The following is a 26266-nucleotide window of genomic DNA, read 5'->3' on the forward strand; positions in this document are numbered from 1 at the left end:
CCAGAAGTCTCTGCCTATCTCAGCAATTCTGTAATTCTGTGAACTATAGACTAGGCACATGGTATGCAATGAGCTAAAAAATACACCATGTTATACAAGGAGGATGTCAAGACCTCACATTTTGCCCAGGCCTTCATATTTTAAGATCTCAGCACAGGCAGAATGAGGCAACTACACGTGAACATCGATTGATTTTCAGCAACTGTACTCTCTATGTCTGCAGGTATTCAGCAACAGTACCTATAAAGTTCAGTGAAGCAGAAGCATGCCACTCGAGTCCTCAAATTCCTATTTGGAAAGATAGATGCTGGTCATACAGAAGAAACTGACTAGAAGAGGCATGTAAGTATATGTTTAATTTGACTACAGATTAGACACAGGCTGGAATTTAAATATATGCTTAAATGTTTTCTCAGATGTGGTCATAAAATAGGACTACAGTGCACACATAAAGAATTTCATGGGCTATTGACTAGTTCTGGAGAAATAAAAAACTTCTCCCTCTGTCATATATTGTGTTGAAATACTTCTGGGGCCAATACTGCTTCACAACTCAATAATGAAGTTGGATAATTAAGTACTGAGCAATTCTCAGTTTGAAAATAAGTTGTTGGGTTTTTTTTTCAACAGATGAACATCTAACAAAATATGCCTAACTTCATTGTTGACCAGTTCCTTCTCCACCACAGTCCTCCATCCTCTTTTCTTTTATTTGGCAAACCAACATTTAGGTACCATCAAAGGACAGAAAGAATTTCTGGGGCAATTCCTGAAATACCTGAGTAAAGAACTGAATTCCACAGCTTTTCTCCCAATCAAAAAAGAGAAGATTTTTTTTAACATTAAAAAAAACCAACCTTTAAAATTGTATAAAATACTATTTTGATTATTTAAATTGGATTCTAAATAATTAGTCAAATATTACAAGATATATTACTTGTATTTATACTTATATTACTATGTATTATATATGCTAAGATTACTACTTCTCTGAAAGGGTGGTCAGGCACTGGAATGGGCTGCCCAGAGAGGTGGTGGAGTCACCGAGCCTGGTGGTGTTCAAAGAGTGTTTGGATGTTGTGCTGAGGGACATGGTTTAGCGAGAACCATTGGTGAAGGGTGAATGGTTGGACTGGATGATCCTGTGGGTCTTTTCCAATCTTAGCGATTCTATGATTCTATGATTAGGAGACAGGCACAGGAGAAATTAGTTCCCATTCTTAGACATCAGCCTCTTCATAGTAATTTCAAAATTAATAATCACTGTTCTCATTTTCTAACCTTTTCTCAAGACAGCACAAGGTGACCACAGAAACAGTAACTTGGTGGCAGATTTATTGTAAATTGGTAACTTGTTAGGTAAAAAAGATGAGTGGTCTCAACCTGCCAGACCTAAAATTAGTGATCATGTGACTTACGAATATCAGATAAGGTTTTTAAAATGATGAGAACTAAAGACAAGAGAGTTTCACTTCCACTCCAGAGGTGCCTGTGTGCCCTGTGAATGTTGCTCATCTCTTTTCAAGCATTTGACCAACAGCTTAATTTTCCATGAGATGATATTGACCTACATCCCTTATATCCCATTTTCTCACAGGAAAGACACTAAATATATTACAACTGGGATAAAACCCTAATGAGTTTCTGAGCTCACAGAGTTTTTAAGACACAAATGCAAGAGTGAATCCTTGCCTCTCTTCATTTCTAATAATGAAATCTAAGCTCTAGAGATACTTATGGCTAAAATATCACTTGGAATACCTCTAGAGAATTGCATTTGAATAGCATCTGAAGACCAAACCTGACATCCTTTCTTAGCTGTTGACAGTACGTAGGTATTTTGCAGACAAACTCATATTAAAGTCCAAGAGGTGTGGCATTACCTAAGATTCATACAAGAATGACAGATGCCAGATTTGCGGATACCCAGAACTAAACTGCTACCCTTAAGGGATAAAAAAACATAACTGCTGTGCTTCTCTGACTATGCCTGTCTGTCTTATTAACAAGTTGATAACAAAACTATGGATATTAATAGAATTATTATGCAGTTATTTTTATTTCCAAACATCTGACAAACACAGTAGGTGGATATAAGGAAAAAATTCTAAATCCAATACAGATTACTTAGCTAGTAAAGTTAATTATCATTGCTATTACAAAAATTATAAAGAATTGTCAAGAAATCATTTCTTTGTATTTAGCATTATATATTTTGCTAAGATCACTAGAAATGTAGGCAGATTCTATACTATGGGCTATGTGAAATATGGAACAATCCAGTCCCTTGGACTGGTATCTGCTGATCCCAGCCCTTCACTGATTCCATCCAATTTAAGCAGCCTGGCACATGGATGCTAATACAGATGCTCAGACCATGTAAAATTACAAGGATCATAGCTAAAGCAGGACCTAAGACCTTATGTTGGTGTGGGGTAGATTCCACCCATGCTTGCTAGTTTAATGAAAACAAATATGATGCTATTGTTCAGAGTTAGAATTTTTTTTTCCCACTAGGCTAAGTAAGACAAGCTACTAGCATTTCATATGATGGACTAATGGGGAAAATTGCTTTACTCTTGAAAAAATGACACTATCTTTTGCCATGTTTCAGTTGGAAGGATTACACATATTTTGAATTACTGAATGAGTGGAATACATGAAATCATTTGCTTTCAAGAAAAATAAGTCACAAGAATGAGCTCTAATAATCATTAGAAAAAAAAAATCTTATTTTTTTTCATTGCTCTCTTCATACTCATGGCATTTCCACAGACAAGCTATACCATCAGCAGCAACCGAAAAGAGCCTCCTCTGATCTGGGCTCAAGGCCATATGCAGGACTCTCCCCTTATGACCTGAAAAATAAAATATGTTAATAAAAAATGCTAAGATACATTACGATTTTACACAGAGATTGTCAATCACTTTTTCTACCTACATCCACAGCAGAGAGTGTTCTGCTTTTACTGGACCAGGTTGACACCTTGCAAGATGTGAAAAGATAGCCTTTTGTATAGAGTATTTTCACATTAAGAAAGAGCTGAAGGCACTATTTTCCTTTTAGGGACCAGGCTTTAACTTCCAGGACTGAACCACACTGAAAAGACATTTATGTTAAAGGAGAACGTGAAACCTGCACTCTTGATTCTTCACTGCATTTATAACGTAAGTCTCATCTGTGTTTGGTAACGAGTCTGACTGCTGAGCTTTCCCATCTGGCTCCTTAAGCCTCACAGACAGTTAGCAGCTGATCCAACAATTACAAGATAGTAGTTCCAGCTGCTGCATTATTACTGTTAAGAAGATATTTTAACAGTGATCCCAATGAACAATTTATTGAAATTTTACATTTGGTTTTGTTTGCAGTTGGAGAAAGTTTTGGCAGCTTTAGCTGAAGGCCAGAAGCTACCCTAGACTAGCAGCACAATTAATGTACAAAACTCATTAACTCAGTTATACAAGTGTCTCCGTAGAAGCAACTGACTTTGAACTAAAGAAATTGTTTGATGCTAAACTAAGACTACTGAAATTTGCTTCACAACTCTTACACAGACCTCCTGTATGATCTTGCACAATGTCACTCCTAGAAAATCCATGGACATTTTAGGCACATGGGGCACACACATGGGGAAACTAGATACATTTTTACTGCAATTTCCTGGCCATTAGCTTATCTGGAGGACCAGTCATCGACAACAATATAGCTGACACAGACACCTAAGAGAAAAAAATGAGGATTTTGAGATGTAGTGTCCCTCATCTAAAACAGACCAGATGAGTCATTCTTTCTGAAAAGAAATGAAAAGTTATGAAGAAAGGCTGTGTTGTTTTCAGCCTCTGCACCTGAATTATCCATGAACACAATGGAGGTGACATTTTTCTCTCTAGCTCAAAACAGTATTATGAAGATAAGCATGTGAAGAACTGCAAGGCCTTCTGAAACTGTAGGATTTATCACAGTAGCTCTTCATGGAGATGCATAAGACTGCAGACCAAAAGCAAGATTCTGCTATACAGGTCTTGAGAAACATTCCCCGCCTAAACTTTGTGACTAGAATTTTGATACCACCATTAAATTATTTCAGTAGGTATTATTTTAAAGCTTTGATCCTTCTCAAGCTATTAAAGATTACATGATCTTTGTCGATATCATAAAACTATGAATTTACAAAGACAGCAAATTCCTTACACGCTTGTTCCATTCAGTGTCTCTAACACTTTTGAAGAAGGACCCTGTAGATGTGGTCTTTGGACCACGACATTGACTGAGAAACTTAATACTAGTTTCAGTCAAAGAGTTGGGGGATCAGAAGAAATCAGAAAATTCAAAATTATATATTTCCATACTTTCTGAGTGGAGAAGGCTGGAGTTTTACACCACTGTTTGAAGACTACACCAGGGTATTTTTCAAAGAAATTGCATATTTTGTTTTATTATATATTTTCTTTGATAAAAACAACTTTTCTAAGTTCTGTGGAGATTCCAAAATGAACCCTTCCTTCTAGTAAATTGCTCTAATAGTTCTATTAGAAGTGTACCAAAAATAGACTCTATAAAAAGATTAGTATTGGTCAGAATTCTGTTATGCTCAGTAATAAGCAATCTCAATTACTAAAGTACTTAACAATGCCTAATGAGCTTCATTCCTACTGAATGTTTTCAGGATATTCAGCATTCTACAGGATTCAACAACAAAATTCAGTTACATTTATCTGTTTATTTATTGGTTGTAGAACTCAGCTGTTAAATGTTGTCTGAGGCTGATTTAGAACCATCTCACAATCATCCATCACAATATTTTTTTTTGACCATGTTTCAATATGTTGTCTTTTTTTTTTTCATATTCACTTTCTTAAAATAAGGTTGTAAGCAGAAATGTATCTTTGTAAGAATTACCTGTTCTTTTTTTTTTCATGAAAAATAGTTTATTTTGCAGGTAAGTAAACAGAATTGGAAACAGGATGATAACACCCCAGCTTCACCAAATTAACAACACACTTTTCTTATACAATAAATGCTGCTGAAGGTAAATCTAGGTTTTATTTGAAATAGTGCATTTAAGACTCAAGAAACCTCAAGTTGTAGCAGTTAAGACTAATGATCAAGTCACTTGCCAGATAATTTCTTAGAACGTTACCTGACATTACATGACAAGTGCCATACATGAATAAATAGGGATAAGGAAGGAGAAGCAGCACAGACAAGTAGCATCACACAGCGATAATGTGTAACCAGATACACAAATGTCTCTGCTGAACTTCGTCTTCCTTCCATGCTTATTTTGACTTCTCTGTGATTTCTCCGTATAGGCTACTGTTGAAGCCCAGTTCCAGGTTCCAAGGATAGCATCCCATCAGGAATTTAATAAATGCCATCAAATATAACAACAGAATAGAAAAAGTATTTGTAAATACCAGCTACATCTGTCATGCTAAAAATCCAGAGCTTCTTTGGCCATACTTGTCAATAAGTGTGAAAATGCAGCCAATGTACAAATAATTTGTTTTCATTTTAACTTCACATGCAGCTACTGGCTCACTGCATTTAACACTGAAGCAAGTAAAACTCAGTGCATCAGAGTGACAGCAAGCACCAGCAACAAGAAGCTTAATACAAACAACAGCTGGGACATATAGTCTAGCACTACAGCTTTATGGACTGAAAAAGAACTGTAAGGAGACTCCACTTCCTCTAGCTGTCAGCATGGTACAAGGACAACATAACGCACTGCACGGCTTCATAGCCAAAAGCTTTCATTAACACTCAGACAGCTCTCGATACCACATAGAGATTTATCACATTCAAACTTAATTTGGAAGCTGGTACAATATCCTGGCATGATGAGCTGCAAAACTGAAGAATCATATCTAGTTTGTGTTATCTAGAAGGCCATCAGCCTACATTGTATTGCAAGCAAGCTGACACCAGCACACTCAGTCCAGGCCTAGTAATCCTTAGGGAGAAGTGTAAATCCATGGTCTGCACCTAGGACAGCTTTAGAAATGGTAGGAGATCATCATGAGAACTTCACAGAATTTTACAGAAGAAATTTACATCATTATCTAACTAAGTCAACCTTTACAATTTCATGCATCAAGACTGTATGAATGAATACCTGCATGTAGGTAAAGATGTGTAGGTGAGTGCTCTTTAAACTTTATTTTACTTAAATGTATGATGTATGCATTTACAAAAACAAACAAACAAACAAACAAAACAAACTGGTCAGAGAGAAAAGCAGGCAACTGAAATATCTAAAACAATGAACTGAAATACTTGCCATAGAGTTCTGAGGAACTGATAAGTGCTGGATGCTGCCATATTTTTATCTGATTTTCAGGAAGTCCTTGTCCAGTCATCAGTTCACTGGTTTTGGGTAACCAGAGCAATGAACAAATCTATTGCAATTTAAAATGCTATTTCAGTTTTCAGAATGAGCCAACATAGATCATTCAGTAGATCTGAAATGTTATCTACAGCATTTAAAGAAGTTAATGAGAAATAGCCCCAGCAGAATATTTACTTATTTAGAAGGATGATTTCATTTCTTGCAACAGTTCAGTGTACAGCTGCTCTATAGACTGAATGTGTTAGTAGCCTATCAGTATGAAACCAAGGTCCTCTAAGCATGTCTCCATCTAGGTTGTCACAGCTCCAGGAAAATCACCAGTTATACAGCTTTATTCTAGCTGAGAATTTGTTTCTCTGTGTCCTAGTATTCTAACCCGAGACTGATGTCTGCCCTCTGACTCATAGACCTCTCCCCACCCCAGCACTCTGGTTTGCCTTCCTCCCCATCAGTGCTCTCTCTTCATGAGAATTTTGGCCAAAACCATCATTGACAGAAATAAAAAGATGATGAAAAGTGTCTGGCTGTGAGACCACCTTCTCTTCACGCATTTCTGTGTGAAGAGAAATTGTAAATGAAAAACAAACTACTTCTGATTCCAGCCCCATACTGCAGGGCAAAATGTAGCACAACTGCAGATACAGAGAAAATCCTGCCACTCTGCTGCCCACAGAACCACCCTCAAAGTCAGTGGGAGTTTGCCAAATGAGCACAGCTCATCACAGAAGAGCAGAGCTGGAGTATGCAGACATTTTATCACTTCACCTGAGAATCTGTAGCTGCACTTTGGAGGAGTTTCTCATGGTTTATGTCCCAGACACGCAAAATCCCATCTTTCATTCCACCCCCTGTAGCAAGGACATTGGACTGCCAAGGACACCAGTTCATAGCCTTAAAAAAAAAAATAGAAATCAGACATCAGAACAGACTAGGAGGTTACCTGGAAAACAGAGAATAGATTTTACTTAAAAGCCTAGTTGGAAAAATGAACTGCAACAAGCACCCAGAATGTATCTCTTGCTTTTTATTCCATACTACATAGAATTATAGAATCGCTAAGGTTGGAAAAGACCCACAGGATCATCCAGTCCAACCTCATGCTCTTTCTGCCACACACATGCAGAATGTAGGATCCCAAAACTCCAATTACTGCCCCTTTGCCATTTCTTTACATTAGCCTACACTGCCTTACTTAAGCTCATAAAATTCCAGCTTCTCTGCTCCCTCTTCACAGGTCACAGATTCACACCTCAGTACCAGAAGAACCAAACAGAATGCAGTTTGACTTCTGTCTAAATCAAGCCATTGTAGAAGTTTGAGCAATGTGACCTACAGGACTTTAAAGATGGGTTCTTTGAGATATTCCTTCAATATGCCCAGGGCCCTGACTCTATCTGAAGAAAAGTTACGAAGAACTGATTTCCACCCGTTTCAGTAATCTTCCCTGATTCTTTATCATCAGTGCTTCACGCCAGTCTCAGACTTTTCTGGGAGGATAAACAGCTAATAAATGCTGGATTTCTCCTTACTGATATCTGACCTCTCCTTCCCAGACTGGGACTTAATAAAGAATCTAAGTTGTTTAATTTTCAGTTTCTCTCTTCAGATCCTTTGCTATCAGCAATCATAACCTGAAATAGGCAGGAGAGCAAAAGAAACTTCACATTTAAAATAATTTCAGCAGAGGGAATTTCAGAGACAATTTTCCAGAATTCCAACAACAGATCCTGACTGATAACTTTTAAGCATTTTGCCACAGAATTTTTCACAGAGAGAGAGGAGGAGGAGGTTGTAGATTTTTTGATTGGTATTATATTTGCAAAGGCCTACTAATCCAGTAGAATTTCTTAATCAATCAAAGCATTACCATATTTATCTGTGTCAGGAGAACTGGTATTATCTGCATAGCATTCAGGAAAGAAGAAGCTAATAGAAATCTAAATAAACTGAGACAATATGAAAATTCCACAACAGTTTACATCAACAACATAACTTAATGAGAATAAATATAGAATTTTTTTCCTCCTCCATATACCTTAACTGCTGAAGAATGAGGTATGGTTTTCAGTGGCTGTGACTTCACATTCACACCAGGATCACTATGCCAGATATTCACTGTACCATCACTAGACCCACTTGCGAGTAACTGATTGGTTAATGACCATTTGAGGCTGCAAATGCTTTGTTTGTTTTGGCAAAGAGTACCAATGTGGTGCTGAGCCACTCGAACATCATGGTGATGAATAGATCCTAGTCTTGAACCACTGTAATTGAGAAAAGACAGTGTGTGTTTAATATTAAAGACAAGATGCTCCATCGTCATACTGAAGTTGCTTCAGTGGTTTCAGCAGCAAACCACATCAGAGTGAAGCACGCCTGCAGAGCAACAGTAGAGGGGTGACTGACAGTAGAAAGCAGCAAAGCAGCTGCTCAGTACAAGCCAGGCAAATTACCTGCTCTCCATCAGTTTCCATTTCCCTGAAGATGTACTACAATGTACACCACCAATCTGCACCTTGTTTAACAGTTAACCAGTTAATGTAGACTCTTATCTGTTCATCAGTAAAAGAAGTTTCACAAAATGAATTTTACCAAGGTCAGATATGACTCCAACAAAGAGGAATGGTAAAACTGTATTGGCTCGGGAAAGGGTTTACCAGTAGTAGTCACTAGCACTGTGCTCTTAGGTTCTCTCCCTCACCTTCTCCCCTTTCTCCCTCCCACTTTCAGATTGAAAGAAAATCTGCACTAATCATCTCTATTTGTCACAGCTTATTTACCCTTTCATCTTGACACTGTTGCACTACTAATTTAGGAAAAGGATGCATAGTTTTACCTGTCCTGAGGGACCGCTCCCTCCGACTATGCTCTCCCACAGTTACCTTATCCAGTTATGTCAGTTTACTAAGAAGATACACCCATTTTGGAAGCATGGTTTCTGTCACTGTTCTGATATAGGTTTTACTCAGCAATAGTATAACTGAATTGAAAATACTGCAAATACCTTACAGCACATTTTCTTTTCCCTGATTTTCTAAGAACATGCCAACAGAAAGCTGGAAACTGACTCTTCCACCTATTCTTATGGCACTGAGATAATCAGCAAGCTCTATACATATTTTCACAGAATCATAAAATTATAGAATCCTTAGAGTTGGAACGGATCTTTAAAGGTTATCTAGTCCAACTCCCCTGCAATGAACAGGGATACCCACAGCTAGATCAGGTTGCTCAGAGCCTGATCCAGACTGACCTTGAATGTCTCCAAGGATGAGGCATCCACCACCTCTCTGGACAGCCTGTTCCACTGCCTCACCACCCTTATTCTAAAAAATTTCTCTTTTATATCCAATCTAAATCTCCCCTCTTTCAGTTTGAAACCATTTTCCCTTGTCCTATCACAATAGACCATGTTAAGGTGTCTTTCTTACTACCCCATTTAGATACAGAAAGGCCACTATCAATCAGGTCTCCCCAGGGTCTTCTCCAGGTTAAACAGCCCCAGATATCTCAGCCCTCCTCTAGACACACTCCAACAGGTCTGTGTCTCTTCTGTACTGAGGACTCCACATCTGGATGTAGTACTCCAGATGTGGTCTCCCCACTGCAGAGTAGAGGAGCAGGATCACCTCCCTCACCCTGCTGGCCACACTTCTATCAGTGCAGGATAAGGTTGGCTGTCTGAGCTGCAATGGCACATTGCTGGCTCACATCCAGCTTCAGTCATCCAGCTACTAGTCATCCACTAGTACTCCCAAGCTCTTTTTGGCAGGGCTGTGCTTCATCTTCACATTCCTCCAGCTTGTATTAGGGTATCTGAGTAACTGAGAAACAGGTATCTGACATTACTGCAATGTATTCATTTAAGGCTATGCTGATTGGAAACTTCCCCACATGCTCTCTTAAAGAATCTTCAGATGCACGTTGATTATTTTGGAAGCTCTAAAAACACACACATTAAGTGACTGATTGCAAGAAATGTCATTCAATGTGCTTAAAATATGGACTTCCAAAACTCTTGAAGGTCACAAAAATTAGTAAAATTCCAACCAAGCAGTACAACAGTGAATATTAAGCACGTATTTATGGAAAATAACTAGGAAGATACACATAATTACGTGCATTATATGCAGAGGCATCATCATTTGCCTTCTGAAAAATGAGGTAAATTTTTCCTCCGAAATAAGCAGAAAATGTAACCAACAGAAATGGACTGAATTGCCAGTGTCACACATGGCGAGATTTTCAGTGACAGAACAAGTGTGAAGGACCTTGGCTCCAGAGAATACACTTTGAAAAGAAATGTTTTTGTTTGCTAAATTAAGAAGTCAATATTATTTTCTTTTGACATGAAAGATTGCATCTATTTTGCTAAATACAAATAGAACCAATTTAAAAACTCAGACAAATTAATCTGCTGTACTGAAATGTATTTAAACGTCCATGAGGTTGTGTCATCAGTCTATTTTTAACCACAGGAGTTCGTATGTTATTCCAAAGTATCAAAGTATGAACTCACAGTGAAGTTTCCTGTAAGAATGCTGATTTTATTTTAGTAGTAATGAATATTAATTCTATACCTTTTTTTTTCTGATTATACAGATATTTTAACAATGTAGTAATTAATTGGCTAGTTTCAAACCTAGCAAGAGAAATAAATGTCATCTGAACTTAGTCTATCAACAAAAACTGTAGTTCACAGTTTCGTGTTGAATTTCATAACCAATTTCTATTCAGAAAAATTTGTAATGTAAGTTTCTATTGCTTCCACTTCTTTGGCTAAGCTGAAATGCAAAACGAAACTAACACTGACTGTGATAAGGTTATGCCAAGCAGACGTTAAAGATGTGTATTTGTAATGTAACTCACAGTAGCTACTTCTGCAAGAGCCACAGCATTTTATTAACTGTTGATCAGTTGGTAGCGTCATAGCTTACTCTGACTAGCAGATCCAACAGAATCAAAAGCCACAACATCCCGTGAAAACAAAACAAAACTACCTCTAGTGATCATCAAGAGACAACAACTTTCATTTTGAGATTAACAATATAATCAGTCAATGTTGGGTGTTATTTCTGTTTAAGTAAAACAGAAGGACCATCACATGATTTTAAAAGAGGAGAAACATCCTTTATAAACAAGTCTTCCCTCACATTCTTCAAGCCTAAGACAAAGATCTGAAGTGGAAACAGAGAGAGAGAGAGAGAGAGAGAGAGCAAAACACAAAATAGGATGCTTTATCCTTCTCATCTGAGTCCGCATATTGAAATGATGCCTAAATATAAAATATTCACCCTTGGCAGAGCAAAAGTCAATCATTTTAATCCTTCCTCAAAATAGGGGTCAGGCTGTGGCTAGCACTGAACTGGCCTTTCCTCACAGATACACAGCTAGGGAAGTGTGTAACTCTGACAGCTGTGTTTTGCCATGCATCTGAAAAGTCAACAGAAGGGCAGCCTAAGCTACAAGTCCTCTCCCTGGCACTGAGTAAGCTATCATTTTTGGAGCCTGGACCCACTGGAGATAACACCATTTAAAGCTCAGATTTTCAAAAAAAAAAAACAAAAAAAACCACAACTATATGCTCCACATCCTAGAGAAGTTCTAGAAGCAGCGGCAGATTTCTTGAAGAACAGTAAGAAACAGAGACTAAAGAGGCAGGCTAAATTCCCTCTGGTTGCTTTCCTGACATATAGAAAACCTACATACTGCTTCTGTGGTGGCTGGTAAAGAATAAAGCACTTTTAACCAAAACCAACAAAAACAAGTCAAATGATTGGGACACCTGTCTAGATGAAACCATCAGGATTCTTTCTGTGAATAGACTATAGCACTCACCTGCTCAGAATATAATGATTCCAGCTCAGAGCTCCAACTACAGACAGGTGGCCAAACATACTTCTCAACCTCCTTTTCCTTTCAATGTCCCACAGCTGCCAAACATGCAGAACAAATGCAAATTTAACAGAAAAAGAGAGAGGGGGGGGGAGAGAGAGAAATATCTTAGTCTTCTTTGTTTGTTTGCAGGTTAACAACTATTCAGTTCTGACATGACATACAGACAACTTCAGGCTCATTCATGTCACACTATTTTTTCACACTATATTTCACTTTATTTTATTTTATAAGAATGTGCATCTCTGAATGTAAAGCTATTTACATGCCAGTATTTGGAAGTCTGTGTTTGAAAGCACTGGCGTGCTGAATCAGAATTCTACCAGATAGATCCCCATATTATCCAGCATCACAGCCAACTTCCAACAAAGACCTTTCAATAACAGGACAGTTCTACAACAGCAGACAGAGTTTTATGTGTATAATAGTGAAATTCAGGGGTGTGAGTCTATGAGTACAATTTTTGCTCAAGTTCTAAAAGTATCTGTCTCTACTAGAGTGATCTTAGCAAGAAAGATACAAGACTAGCCTACAGTGAGAAAAATAATTAAAGAGTTCCAATTACTGATGAAAAGAAACTCTGACTCCCTCTGTGCAGTTATGCAATAACATGAGGGATGATATAATTGTTATATAGTATCCACAGCAGAGTTTTTCTGTATTTTAGCCAATTTTCTTGTTTTGTTTCGTTAAACAAAGAATATTGTCTCATGGACACTTCAGCTGAAAACTGAGACAGACAAAAAAAATAAAATATTAAGTACTTGCACTTCTCCATCACTAGTGCCAACAGCAAGGCAAGTTCCTTCTTTTATCCAAGCTAGAGATGAAATGTATTTGGAACTGGAATTTAATTCAATGCTTTCAATGCCTTGAAGAGTTCTTCCATTCCAAATGTATGCAGCAGATCCTAGAGCTACAGCAATGAGATTTTCAAGGTTCCAGTCCAGTATGTTTAGATCTAGAAAAAAGCTACTAAAAATTACTGCAAGAATGTTAGAAGTTATAAGCTGGGGAGGGGTGTATGGCTGGGGGAGAGGCTTTCTTTTAATTGCTACAGAAAAAAACTCATGGCATTGTTTCCACGAAGCTCATATTCAATGAGGACATAAATGAGAACTAAATGAAGGTGAGTATTTCTAACAAGAAAAGATCTTCATTAGGTTAACTATCACAAATCTGTATGTTTGTACAGAAGAATATGACTTAGAGATTCCTCAATAAATGTTTTTACACCTATCATCCATCGTTTTGGATGGCTGCATCACTCTAATTTCTGCCACCAGAAATAAGTGCTCTCCAGTACCAGCTAGAATTCCAAAAACATTCTTGTTCCAACATAATTCATTTTATTGGTAAAGACATAGGAGAAAATCTATGTGCTACAGCTCTTCCTTGAGCTAGTATTAACGTTTACTCTGCGTATGACAGAAGAAACATGCAGAAAGCAATAAGAGAAATTCTGCACCTCCCCTGCAGTTTGCTCAGTAAGCAAATGCAAGAAATACTGTTTCCACTGATGCTAGGCGCACTGCAGATCCTGGCAGAGAAAGTCATTACACCACTTAGCCTCAGAACAGCCTGCTGTGTCAGGTAGGCCAGAATGAGTTGGTATGCAACATCTAATACTGACACAGAACAACAGTACACTCTCTGATGTCAATGCAAATCCTCAGCTGTTGCATTTATGACAGCTTAAAAGTCATTTTAAATGATCCCTGAAGAAAATAGTTAGCATAGGCCAAGATCTGACACTATGCTTTGGTAACTACAATGGCTCTGAAGAACAGCTTAATCTTTCAGTCAGCTGTTTGATTAGAGTTCTGATTCCTACAGTCAGAAATATGCACTAAAAAATAACTTCCAAAGATTTCTACTAATTCTATTATTTTGTGGATATACCTTGTGCATAATCAGTGAAAAATCACCCACATAAAAATCCAGCCTCAGTCTGGATACAAACAGACTTTCACCTTGCTCATAGATTAAGATCTAAAGAATGCTTGCAAGAACAGGTTAGGAAAAAAAAAGAAAAAAGAAAAGAAAAAAGAAAACAAAACACAAACAACTATCATAGCATGGGAACAATTTCTAACACTTTCAAATTTAAAGTTGCTAGGGCTTCAGAAGTGCTTTAACATATTTGCCTCTGTAGACCAGAAATCCATGCATTTTTATGTGCATGCTTAATTTTACTACCAAAGATGTAGGTGAGAATTTAGTTCAGAAGATATCTATCTACCATCTAAACCATAAATAAAATCACTGGTTTCTCCCATAACTATAGATTTCAAAGTCTGTTAAATAAAGAGGAAATGGACCTGGGGGTGTTGATTGACGCTAGACTGAACGTGAGCCAGCAGTGTGCCCAGGTGGCCAAGAAGGCCAATGGCATCCTGGCTTGTATCAGAAATAGTGTGGCCAGCAGGAACAGGGAAGTAATTATCCCCCTGTACTCAGCACTGGTAAGGCCGCACCTCGAGTACTGTGTCCAGTTTTGGGCCCCTCACTGTAAGAAAGACATTGAGGCCCTGGAGCGTGTCCAGAGGAGGGCAACAAAGCTGGTGAGGGGTCTGGAGCACAGGCCTTATGAAGAGTGGCTGAAGGAGCTGGGATTGTTCAGTCTAGAGAAGAGGAGGCTCAGGGGAGACCTTATTGCTCTCTATAACTACCGGAAGGGAGGTTGTAGTGAGCTGGGGGTCAGCCTCTTCTCTTGTGTGACTAGTGATAGGACTAGAGGGAATGGCTTCAAGCTGCACCAGGGAAGATACAGGCTGGACGTTAGGAAATACTACTTCTTTGAAAGGGTGGTCAGGCACTGGAATGGGCTGCCCAGAGAGGTGGTGGAGTCACCGAGCCTGGTGGTGTTCAAAGAGCATTTGGATGCTGTGTTGAGGGACATGGTTTAGCGAGAACCATTGGTGATGGGCGAATGGTTGGACTGGATGATCCTGTGGGTCTTTTCCAACCTTAGCGATTCTATGATTCTGTGATTCTATGACTCTATGACAGGCTGTTAGATATCCAAAGCTAACAGATGAAATGTCCTTAGCATGGGGAAATGTTCACTGGTCTGATTTTAAATTTGAATTGAGACTTACTGCTGAAAAAAGCTGCACGAGAGCTAGGTGACAATGATTCTAGGGTTTGATCAGTAATCTCTACATCCTGGGACAGGCAGTTTTTGAAGCAGCATATTTCAAAGAAAAAAATGACATGCATAAGTTTTGGAGAATTCCCATTTGATCTGAAGGCAAAACACCCTTGCCATCTTTCTTGAAGTATACATAAGTATTCTCAATCTCTGCAAAAGCCTCAGTCAGAAGAAAATAACTTACAGTAATCATTGCGCAAGCCAGTAATATGAAGCCTCAGTTCTGGCTCCAATGTCACTGATGGCTTCATGATGGTAACAGTTCTGAACTCATTCTGCATCCCTTCTCGGCATCCTGTATTTGAAGATTCATCACACACAGTTCAGTCACACAAAATACCATCAGTTTTCCTCACACCAAAGCCTTTCATACTCACTATATTAGTCTCTATCTGTGGTACACAGATGTCTAGATGGGTCTAATTTATCCCAGTTAGGCCAAAACACTGCACACAAAAGTAAGTGAAATCTTCCTTTTACCAGCTCTATCAAATTTCCATGGATCCACTCAGCTACAGTGGAGAATAGGGTTCACTATATTTTGCTTAAATTGCATCACAGTTCAGTGTAGAATACATTTGATGTCTTTGTCTGGTTAGCTTCTGTGAGAAGTTGCTAGTAGCAGTTCACATGGGCTCTCCCACCTCAAAACCCCTCATACAGCAATTAACCTTTTTGCTTTCTGACATTAATTTCTCTTCAACAGTCCCCTCTATCAACATCTAACCACAGGAAAAGGTTTTTAAACCCACTTTGATGACAGCATTCTAAGCTTGTGACCACACAAAATTCAGAAACTAAAGCAATAACAGTAAATCTGAAGTATGAGCAAGCAGAAGAGTCAGCCTTTGTGGGCACAGTCTACGTGATTCTGCCACAATTGCTATGCATCATAGTAAAAAAAAAGATCATTGTCACCATTAATCATTTAAAGCTACATTTTTATGTGTAAGAAATCATCTAGCTGTAATATGCAGCGTAGAGATCTGGAGAGTAATATTTCTATGCTTCTCTTCGTGTTTTGACTTCATTTTTGAAATATTCCCCAGAGAAGAGCACTTAGAATGAATGCCAAAACTTCACAGGCAGCAGACATTATCAAATTCAACAACCAATCTTTCTTTTAATAAAAATCAACACTGACAAAATTTTTGCACTCTGTAATGTAAATACACACATTATAATCCTATTCAGAAGTCTTATCAGTGACAAATTGTGGAGAACTTTATTTCACACTTCTTTCACTCTCAGTCTTATCTCCTAACCAAGAATGAATTTCTGTCAAAAAGCAACTGTTTCTCCTTTCAACTGTGATACCTGTCCTCCACTCAAGTAAAAACAGAAGATGAGCAAGAAACAGGCCACAGTGATTTTCCTTTAAAAGTTTGTGGAATTAAAAAAATCAAGACTTGCAGGAATGATTGGCTATAAGACCTTACCTGCCCAGTGAAGCATGTAACAATCCATTCTAATCCTAAAAAAGGTCCAGTATCACTGAAATGTGATTAGTGTGTACAGAAAAATATGTATTTCTACCATCTACATTTTTGGGCTTTTTTTTTTTAAATCTTATCAATCACTTCCAAACCCAGCCAAGTAGGACTGTTCAGGAAAATGGAAGCACTTAGTTACATCAGTTGGAGAATAACACCACTTTTGAGATACTCTGAAAATGATCTCTAATACTGGTAGCTGGGATTAAGCACTGAGAAAGAATGAAATGATCTGTATAACTCATTTCAGTTTTTTCTTTTAGTGAGTAATCTATTTCAAATTCATACAGATCACGCTTTCAGCTCTATTCACATACTTCATGAACACATGAATGTGCTTTATAGCATATTTTTTATCGGGAAATAAAGCTTCATTATCCATTTTGTGTTATTTTACATGAGTAATGAAAGATTATCACTGGCTTTTGAAAGGATTTTGGTTTTCACATGCTTCTGTCAGTTCTCAAAATAAGACTTGGGAAGTGGTAAGTAGTCACTATTGTAACACAAGATAACTCAGTCAACAAGTAGGTGGGTGGAATAAAACCCAGTATTCCTGACACATATTCATTTGCCATCAGGAAAAAAATAGTATGACTAATCCCTATACTGCTGCTTCTGAAGGCTCTGACTTAAGCTTTATTTGTACAGTAACAAACAAATATATACCAGCCTATCACATACTCCACAACTTCTTCCACAGGAGCTGAACTTCAGGCTCATATAGAAGTTGTTTCTCCCTGTTTTTACATGAGCATGAATCAGGCCTTGACTGGTAAGAATTCAGCACATACAGAAATAGCCAGATCACAAAACAAACAAACAAAAAAAAAAAAAAAAAAAAAAAAAACCCTAAGGCAGAACACAACAAAATACTGGCCTGATGCCTAATGAACAGCCTCATATGAAAAAAATATATATAAAAATTGTAATATCTGTATTGTTTTACAGATCAGCTCCTCACATCCCACTTGGCTTACAGTTCACTCATTCACAGTCTCTATATGCTCACTCACTCTCATATTTTGGAGGAAATCAATCAGCTCCCAGTTAGATGAAACCATGACTAGAACAAGGCATAGTTTGTTCCACCTACCTTTCGTTACAGGTAGGTGTGGCAAGACCCCACCATCTTTGCATATCTTGCACTCTCATGTACCCAACACTCCATCTAATAGATACCCTGGGCCCAGTGTACAGCAAAAACCTACATTATTTCACATATCTGAAATTGGAAAGCCAAAAGGAAATTATGTTTTTAGGGCCACCGATGTGTCTGATGGGGCCCTAAGGCAATTCAGGTGATAAACAACGTGTTTAACTACAATGGAAGAGGTGGAGATATATCTCATCAGAGGTTTTGGGAACTGTAGGGGAAGTGGATCCAAGCAGTATACACATCTCAGCCATCTTGTACTATTCTGTAACATTTGCTGGAACTGGTGATTTTCTAAGTGTAGATGCAGCCTATCTTATCATTCATTGTGCATGAGGTATTTGCTACAGTGAAACATACCTTTCCAAATGCAACTGGTATTTTCACAGATTTTCATGTCACTTTCTGCCATGCTATATCCAGTTTCTTGGATCATTAGAAGCTGAGTAGTACATTTCTGCCCATGCACAGAAGTGAAAATATGAATGAAGAAATCTGTCAGGAACATATTTAAGTACCATGGGTAGCATAACTACCTTTAAAGTACTGAACTTTCTTTACACAGACGTTTTAAAACTCCTGGGTGGGAATTCAGCAAAAGATACAGAATATCAGAGTCCAAATCATATGCTCAATCTATAGTAATGATCTTTCCTTCCATAAAATACCAATTCACTGCTAATGACTTTAACGAAGCTGTATGAACAAGGTCATCTTACCATTGGAAGAGATTTTAGACCTCTACATGTCACCCACTGAGTTTCAGTGTCTTCTTGTCCTCCTTTGAATTGGCATTTGGGCTAATTTTACTAGCACACAACACCAAGTTACTTTGCATACAGGCAATATATCTAATGCCTCAGGTCTGATCAGTTCTGTGGTGCATATACTGCACAGTAATTGATTCCAGTATGAAATCTACTGTAGTCCTCACTCAGGCTAGAGTACAAGCGTCCGGACTCCATGATCCTATTTGTTAAACCAGTACCACATTTTGAAGCCACAGGTGCTAAAAATGTATGCAAAGTTTCTCAGAGGAATAAGAATTTTTAGTTATATCATCCTTTCCCCAAGAGTCAAAGAAACAGGTGATGCAGAAGAAAAGAAAAGAAAAGAAAAGAAAAGAAAAGAAAAGAAAAGAAAAGAAAAGAAAAGAAAAGGGAAGGGAAGGGAAGGGAAGGGAAGGGAAGGGAAGGGAAGGGAAGGGAAGGGAAGGGAAGGGAAGGGAAGGGAAGGGAAGGGAAGGGAAGGGAAGGGAAGGGAAGGGAAGGGAAGGGAAGGGAAGGGAAGGGAAGGGAAGGGAAGGGAAGGGAAGGGAAGGGAAGGGAAGGGAAGGGAAGGGAAGGGAAGGGAAGGGAAGGGAAGGGAAGGGAAGGGAAGGGAAGGGAAGGGAAGGGAAGGGAAGGGAAGGGAAGGGAAGGGAAGGGAAGGGAAGGGAAGGGAAGGGAAGGGAAGGGAAGGGAAGGGAAGGGAAGGGAAGGGAAGGGAAGGGAAGGGAAGGGAAGGGAAGGGAAGGGAAGGGAAGGGAAGGGAAGGGAAGGGAAGGGAAGGGAAGGGAAGGGAAGGGAAGGGAAGGGAAGGGAAGGGAAGGGAAGGGAAGGGAAGGGAAGGGAAGGGAAGGGAAGGGAAGGGAAGAGAAGAGAAGAGAAGAGAAGAGAAGAGAAGAGAAGAGAAGAGAAGAGAAGAGAAGAGAAGAGAAGAGAAGAGAAGAGAAGAGAAGAGAAGAGAAGAGAAGAGAAGAGAAGAAAAGAAAAGAAAAGAAAAGAAAAGAAAAGAAAAGAAAAGAAAAGAAAAGAAAAGAAAAGAAAAGAAAAGAAAAGAAAAGAAAAGAAAAGAAAAGAAAAGAAAAGAAAAGAAAAGAAAAGAAAAGAAAAGAAAAGAAAAAGGAGACCTGAATTGTTATTGGAATTTTTTTCTTCTCCAAAAAGAAATCACATTAAGTCTTTAGACAAATTCAGGTAAGGCTGAGGTCATCAGCTAAAGCTGTATGTATCTCTACACTAATCCTTAATAATATGCACTTCTTCATAATGTTTTTTTTTTTTTTTTTTCATTGAGTTGAATGCTCTCAAGTTAGTTGTCTGCTTGGTTCATAACTCCTTATTTACAGTCAGGTGGAAATGCCACTCATGTTTTCACCAGCCACTTCATATGTTCTTTTTCCAATTTTTCTGAAATCTATCTTTCCAAACACATTCATTGTTACTCTTCTTCAAAACCATGTTGTAATCACGATGTCTTAGAAAAACATAACCAGAAAAAAGTTCTCCTTTTTCATATATCAGAGCTGTTCCATAGCAAGCCATTGGCTTTGAGAGGAGCTTTCTGCATGATTTACATAGTCAACTTGGCAGAAAGTTAATCTGATTGCTTGAATCTGTGTGCCTCTAAAATAAGTGCAGATATTTCTATGGAAAACCTATTGTGTGTACAGGGAAGCAATCTTTTGTCTCACAAGCAGACCACACACATTCACTGGAATGTGAAAAGATTTTATCCTGCAATGTTATTTCAAAGACCCCACAACAAACTTGCAGGAAGTTGTTATGGTCCTTGGTGTAGAACTGTGAATGAGAATGAGATATGAAGGACTAACACTGACAATAGTAAAGATAATGCAATCGTCTTTAAAATCACATAAAAACTGATGTAAAAAAAAGTATGTTTTACCAATTTTACTTCCTACTTATCTCACAAAAAGGTTTTCTTTAATTTCTCTGTGGGGTATATACAACTAAGATTACTAAACCCCATTTCAACAGTCTTAAAATGCACACTCTCCAGTAAGATCATAGTGGCTGAAAAGGCAGGAAAGGACTTTTGTTGACATGAGATTTTTCCAGAATAATTTGCTTACTTAGAAAGGAAAGTGACTGTCATGAAAACTGGGTTTCCCAAGATGTTGTAAATGTGTGGGTTGTTCTGCAACATCCAATGATCTTCAACAGTACAAGTATTAAAAGACAACAACCAACCAGACTTCTTGTCCAGCTATCTTGACATTACCTCTTTTTCTTTAAAGTTTATTTTGACACCCTCATGGGAATTTCTCAACAATATTAGTTAAGAATTGTAAACCAGTACAAGCAACATTAGGTTTGCAGGTATCAAATTTCCTCACTCTAGAGTTACTGTCAAAAAAGTAATCACTTGAAAATAGCTATCATTGTCTTCAGCACTGACCTTACAATTGGTGTAATCCAGGAGAGGAGAGTGCAAGTCAAGCATATGAAGTTTACAACTTTTAATATATACAACAGTCACAATCAGGTAGCATGAAAATACTGACATGGCTTTGAGTATGATGTCACGGTAATAACTTTTATTAACACAGATGAGTATCACCATGATTTGTAGGAGAAGTCAGTTTTCAGTAAGTTAACAAAAATGGGTGGGTGACTGGTGCATAGGTTTATTTGACTAAAAGGCAATAAATAAAGCCTAAAGAGAAAAGAAATTTTGTGTCAGTGCCCACTAGCAAAAATGAAGGGATAAAGTGTTCTGCAGTAAAAAACAGCATCAGAGTGGGAGGAGATCCGAAGCCTTTATTTCACATAGTATAGATTTAATGTGTCCTATAACTGTTAAACATAACTACCTACCTTTTAGCTTCTAGTCATGACAAAAAACTTCATTCACAACTACTTTTTGGCAAAATTTTTAGAGTAGCTCATTCTGTCTACGTGACAAAACAAACTACTACATCCTGTGTGACTGAAAAAATGATCTTCGCCGTGGTTTTGAAGCACATAGAAAACTGAGTCATTCATCGTCTTTCAATTTATTTTTTATAGTACTGGTTATCCTCAGAGGTAAAAAATACATCTCAAGGGCTTCTTTAGCTTGGTTTCAACTTTAGTTTTACTCAGAAAAAGAAATAAACTAAAGTTAATGATAAAGCAGTTGTTGTTCCTGACATTTTTCTAGTGGACATTTCCTAAATTGATCTTTTCTTGTTACTGTTCTCCATGTAAATAAGGTAGCATCTGCACAATAGACTCTAGACCAAAGATGAGGTATTAAAGCACATCAGCAAATATCCTACCAGAGCATTTACTCACCCGCTTTTTTCGTATTTCAGTTTTCCTGTCATTTCGCCCTTCTAAGCCTGCTGCAGTGTGCCTGCTAGATAGAGTCACAGCACTTTTCATGATAGAGGGTTTCTTAAGCATCTGATTTGTCACTGAAAACAAACAAACAAACAATTTTAATAGAAACAACTTTTTTTTTAATCATACACAGAATTATTTCAAGTCCAGTACTTTTTAGCATATTACTTATTAAAAGCATATTTGACACACTGAATGGGACAATACAAATACTGACATTTGAGCTAGTCTCTCTGTCTTCCCTTTATTTTTAGTGAAATGAAACCGACACTTCTACTTCTGTTATTCATCTCATCCTAAAGTAGATGACCGAAAAAATCATACTGGTCACTCACTTTATACACAGTCTGTATTTACTTCTGTAGCTCATATCAACTGATTGGCTACAGAAGATCCTATCCCACACAAAATCAAAGTCTGATTGCCCAGGACCATGTAGGTTTTCACCACTGCTGGTGTCAACAACATCCAGGACTTTCTGTTCTAGAAACTGAGGTAGTGAATAACTCAGTTTGCTTAAGGGCCTGATTTTCTAACAGCTGGGTATGCATCACGTCCACACTGCTGAAGAGTATTCTGCTCTGCAAAAGACAGAATTTCAGTTTGTCTCCAACAGTCATAGCCTAATGGGAGCACACCAGGAATGCTAAAGAACATCTTTTATTTGCTGTCTAAATATTTCCATTATTAATCAAGGAATGTGCCTAGTTTATTTTCCTCATTATTCCAGGAAGCTCTTCTTGTATGTGCAGTGTGTAAACCCTTCTTCACCTTTCCTTAACGCTACTGAAGTGAGTTCGTTTAAAGGCTCACTCAGTGTTTCCTCAGCTCCCCCTGTTGTGGATGGAGAAAAATAACCTCCTCCAGAGTCAGTTCTTCAGACAAGTCAAAGTCCTGAAAGTTGATGTGTGTTCTGAATGGCATTCAGACAAGCCTCTCCCTAAGATGAACTGTGGGTGAATGTTCCTTGGCAGACTGGACTTTTATCAATACCTGAAGCCTGAGGCATCAGAGGGGAGACTAACACAGGGCAAGTTTCTCCATCAGTGTGTTGTCTATAAGTGTGCACTACACCACATCCAGGCACGCAGACTGGTCAAAGCTATGCAGTTATGGCCAGGTCAGTGGTATCCATGTGCAGCGGAAAGGAGAAGCAGAAGGGAGAGGCCTTCTGTAAGAATTCATTCTGTCCTGTCAGTTATTGTTAGCTACTCCATATGCAGAAGTGCAACAACAAAAGAGGCTATATTGCAGATGCAAGAAAGTTGGTCTGCAACAGAAATTACTTGGTTAAAAAAAGAGGTTTTGGCTTGTCTTTTATTTTACCCCCACCCTTGATGTCAGCTGTCTGTACTGCCTGCTATCCTATCTGTCTGCGCAGTAGTAGCTGGAACCTTGGGCCTGGCTTTCTTATCATGTCACCAGTGTAATTCTGCTGAAGGAAAGCTGACTCTGAGCTCACTCTACCTGCACAGACTGCCACTGCTGTAGCTAGAGCTCTTGTCCACTAGGACATGGGGAGCACAGTAGCACACCTTGCCCTAACTGCCTGCTCCTGCTGATTTCAGAAGTCCCTTCATGATGGCACCCTCACGATAAAAATGTTCGTTTGTCTCCCGCCTGACCTGGAGTCCTCCCGCGCGCGCCGACGAGCGGGGCACTGCGAAGGGCACAAAGCTCTGAGCTAAGGGCCCGGCGCGGCACTGCTGCGAGGCCTCCCGCATGTCGCTGCTGCCACCTTGTGACAACAGGGCTGCTTGCCACCGGAGCCCCGGCCTTCAGCTTCCTCTTGATGGAGCTCTTAAACCCGGAGTACGTGGTCCTGTCTGAATCCAGGGCCTGCACGAGTGAAGGGAGGCAAAACACCAATACCAGTCATCACGTAATGTTGTTCTGTCCTTTCATACTATTTCAATACTTCATGAGCTTAGTCTCTCTCTGAACAAGCAGGATGTGGAAATGGACCTCGGCCTGAGGATGGCCTGAAGACCACTTGAGTGGAGACTCCTGTCTGGCTCAGCCTCTGCAGGGCAAGAACAGCCTCCAGGACTCCACACATGGAGCAGGGCAGCCAGTATGCTGCTCCACACAGCTCCTGTGGCTGCAGGGCTGGAGCACGTTGTGACGAGCAGGGCATTCACTATCCACAACTGGCCCCGGGAGCCTGTGGCAAAGTTGGAGCTGATAGAGATCCACAGTCATTAAATTAAATTGTACTACTGATCTCTAGGTTAAGATGAAAATATCAAGTATAAAATTCTCAGAGTTCAGGAGAGCAACTTTTCAAAACATGGAGTCATAGAATCACAGAATCGTTAAGGCTGGAAAAGACCTCCAAGATCATCAGTTCCAGTCATCAACCCATCCCCACCATGCCCACTGATCATGTCTCTCAGTGCCACAGTTGTATGGTTCTTGAACACCTCCAGGGACGGTAACTCCACCACCTGCCTGGGCAGACCATAAACTCAATTACTTGCATGTAAACAGGTTCAGCTCATGAAGAGTTAAGGAAGATGGCTCCTCACACAGTGATCAGTGGGATTTACCATTCCCACCTCACACAAGAAAAGCAGCAACCCTCACTGCACAGCAGCTGCTCAAAGCTAGGAGGGCAACTACTACCATGTATTTTGATCAACAGGATATTTACCTTTCTGTAAAGAAATACTCAAAGAAGAAGAGAAGTTAACAACTTAAGGGATTTAAATGTCAGAGAGAAGGGAGGCAGCACATAAAAAGTAAGAGGGGGAAAAAAAGAAGGAAATACATATATATATATATATATGAAATGAAAAATTATCCTAGTCAGGTAAACATGAATTAATTGACAATATCAGGTCAAGACAAGTGACAAAAAACCTAAATTAAGGAAGGCAAAATTTCAGGTAAAAGTTGGGAAGCCTGAAGAGCAGTAAGACAAGAAGACAAGGGCATGATGAGGATATGGCATAGCTGGTTCATATTGCTGTATAAATCAAAAATGAAAGTGCACTTTTTGCCGTGGTCACACAGAAGAGAAGAAAACCAAATTTGTGTCACTCACATTCTAGGATAAAACAGTGGCCTCTGAAAGACCCAGATCTTTCAGACATTTAGTTTGGGGTCCTGGGCTGGTCTCTCCTGTGATAAAAACACTCAGACAAAACTACATGTTGGCTGTTTGGAACCAGGCTGGCTTTACATCTTTGCTCAAAGAAAGATTTATTTCATTTATGACTTCAGAATTTTCTTACCACCAGGATCTCTTGCTCAAGTTATTATTTTCAACACTGCACTTAACATATTTACAAGTACTACAACAAGATCAAATAACAGATTAACATTTCTTACTTTTAAATCTATTCAAAAGGATGACTCCTAAACAAGTACATCAGAGAAACTCAAATTTTTAAAAATGTACCAAAATTTAAATTGTGAGAGCATGGATAACACTGAACACAAGATTTTGCTTTTCAGACAGTTTTAAAGCAACGTTTTAGGGCAAACAGTGAAAGTATCAGGAGCAGTAAGGAAAAACAGTGAGTATAATAGGATTGTCAATCACTGTTAGATATTCCAGAATATGTTTTTGATATAATGTTCAGTGCAAATTACAAGCTTTCAAGACTTAAACACCAGCATCCTGCCTGTTGGATTCTCCATTTCTGAAATTAAGCACATTCAAGTTTGCTTTTAAAGTTGTCATTATCACCTCTCTTTGCTTTCAGACTACAGTTTTCCTCATTTCAGCACACTTTACTGATCTTCTTCTGTCCCCTCCACTAAAATACCTGAAATACTAAAATACATGAGCACTTAAGGCTCATGGCCAGGCTGACTTCAAGCCTCACATATCCCCAGGTCACAGGGAACATCCATATAAGTACTGAATTATAGTAATATTATCTCCCAAGCATCTCTCTGTCATACAGAACAGTATGAAACTCTCTGTAGACTCTTCTTAAAGTAAAGAACCATGCAGCTTATCTCTTTAGAGAACATGGTAGAAATTGTTCAGCATATCACTGATATTGTACAAATCAAGTGAAGTTGAATTGATACCAAAGCCGCTGAAAAACAACAGACACACTCAAAGTTTCATCTTTTGAAAAGTCCTGTACTCA

The 26266-nt window shown here is 38.7% G+C and overlaps 1 protein-coding gene across 1 annotated transcript; it reads right to left on the minus strand.

Moving 5' to 3' along the window:
• Positions 1 to 2040: 2040 nt before the first annotated feature.
• Positions 2041 to 24029, minus strand: CDC20B (cell division cycle 20B; the record flags this gene model as incomplete). Its single annotated transcript, XM_025144998.3, has 10 exons — positions 2041 to 2858; positions 6285 to 6402; positions 7119 to 7244; positions 8389 to 8617; positions 12192 to 12286; positions 13013 to 13209; positions 15587 to 15697; positions 18412 to 18508; positions 22113 to 22234; positions 23786 to 24029. Coding segments are annotated over 10 exons (1467 nt in total), but the record flags the coding sequence as incomplete, so codon positions are not given.
• Between the last annotated feature and the right edge of the window lie 2237 nt (positions 24030 to 26266).

The sequence above is a fragment of the Gallus gallus genome, chromosome Z (genome assembly GCF_016699485.2).
Source record: "Gallus gallus isolate bGalGal1 chromosome Z, bGalGal1.mat.broiler.GRCg7b, whole genome shotgun sequence".
Taxonomy (NCBI): domain Eukaryota; kingdom Metazoa; phylum Chordata; class Aves; order Galliformes; family Phasianidae; genus Gallus; species Gallus gallus.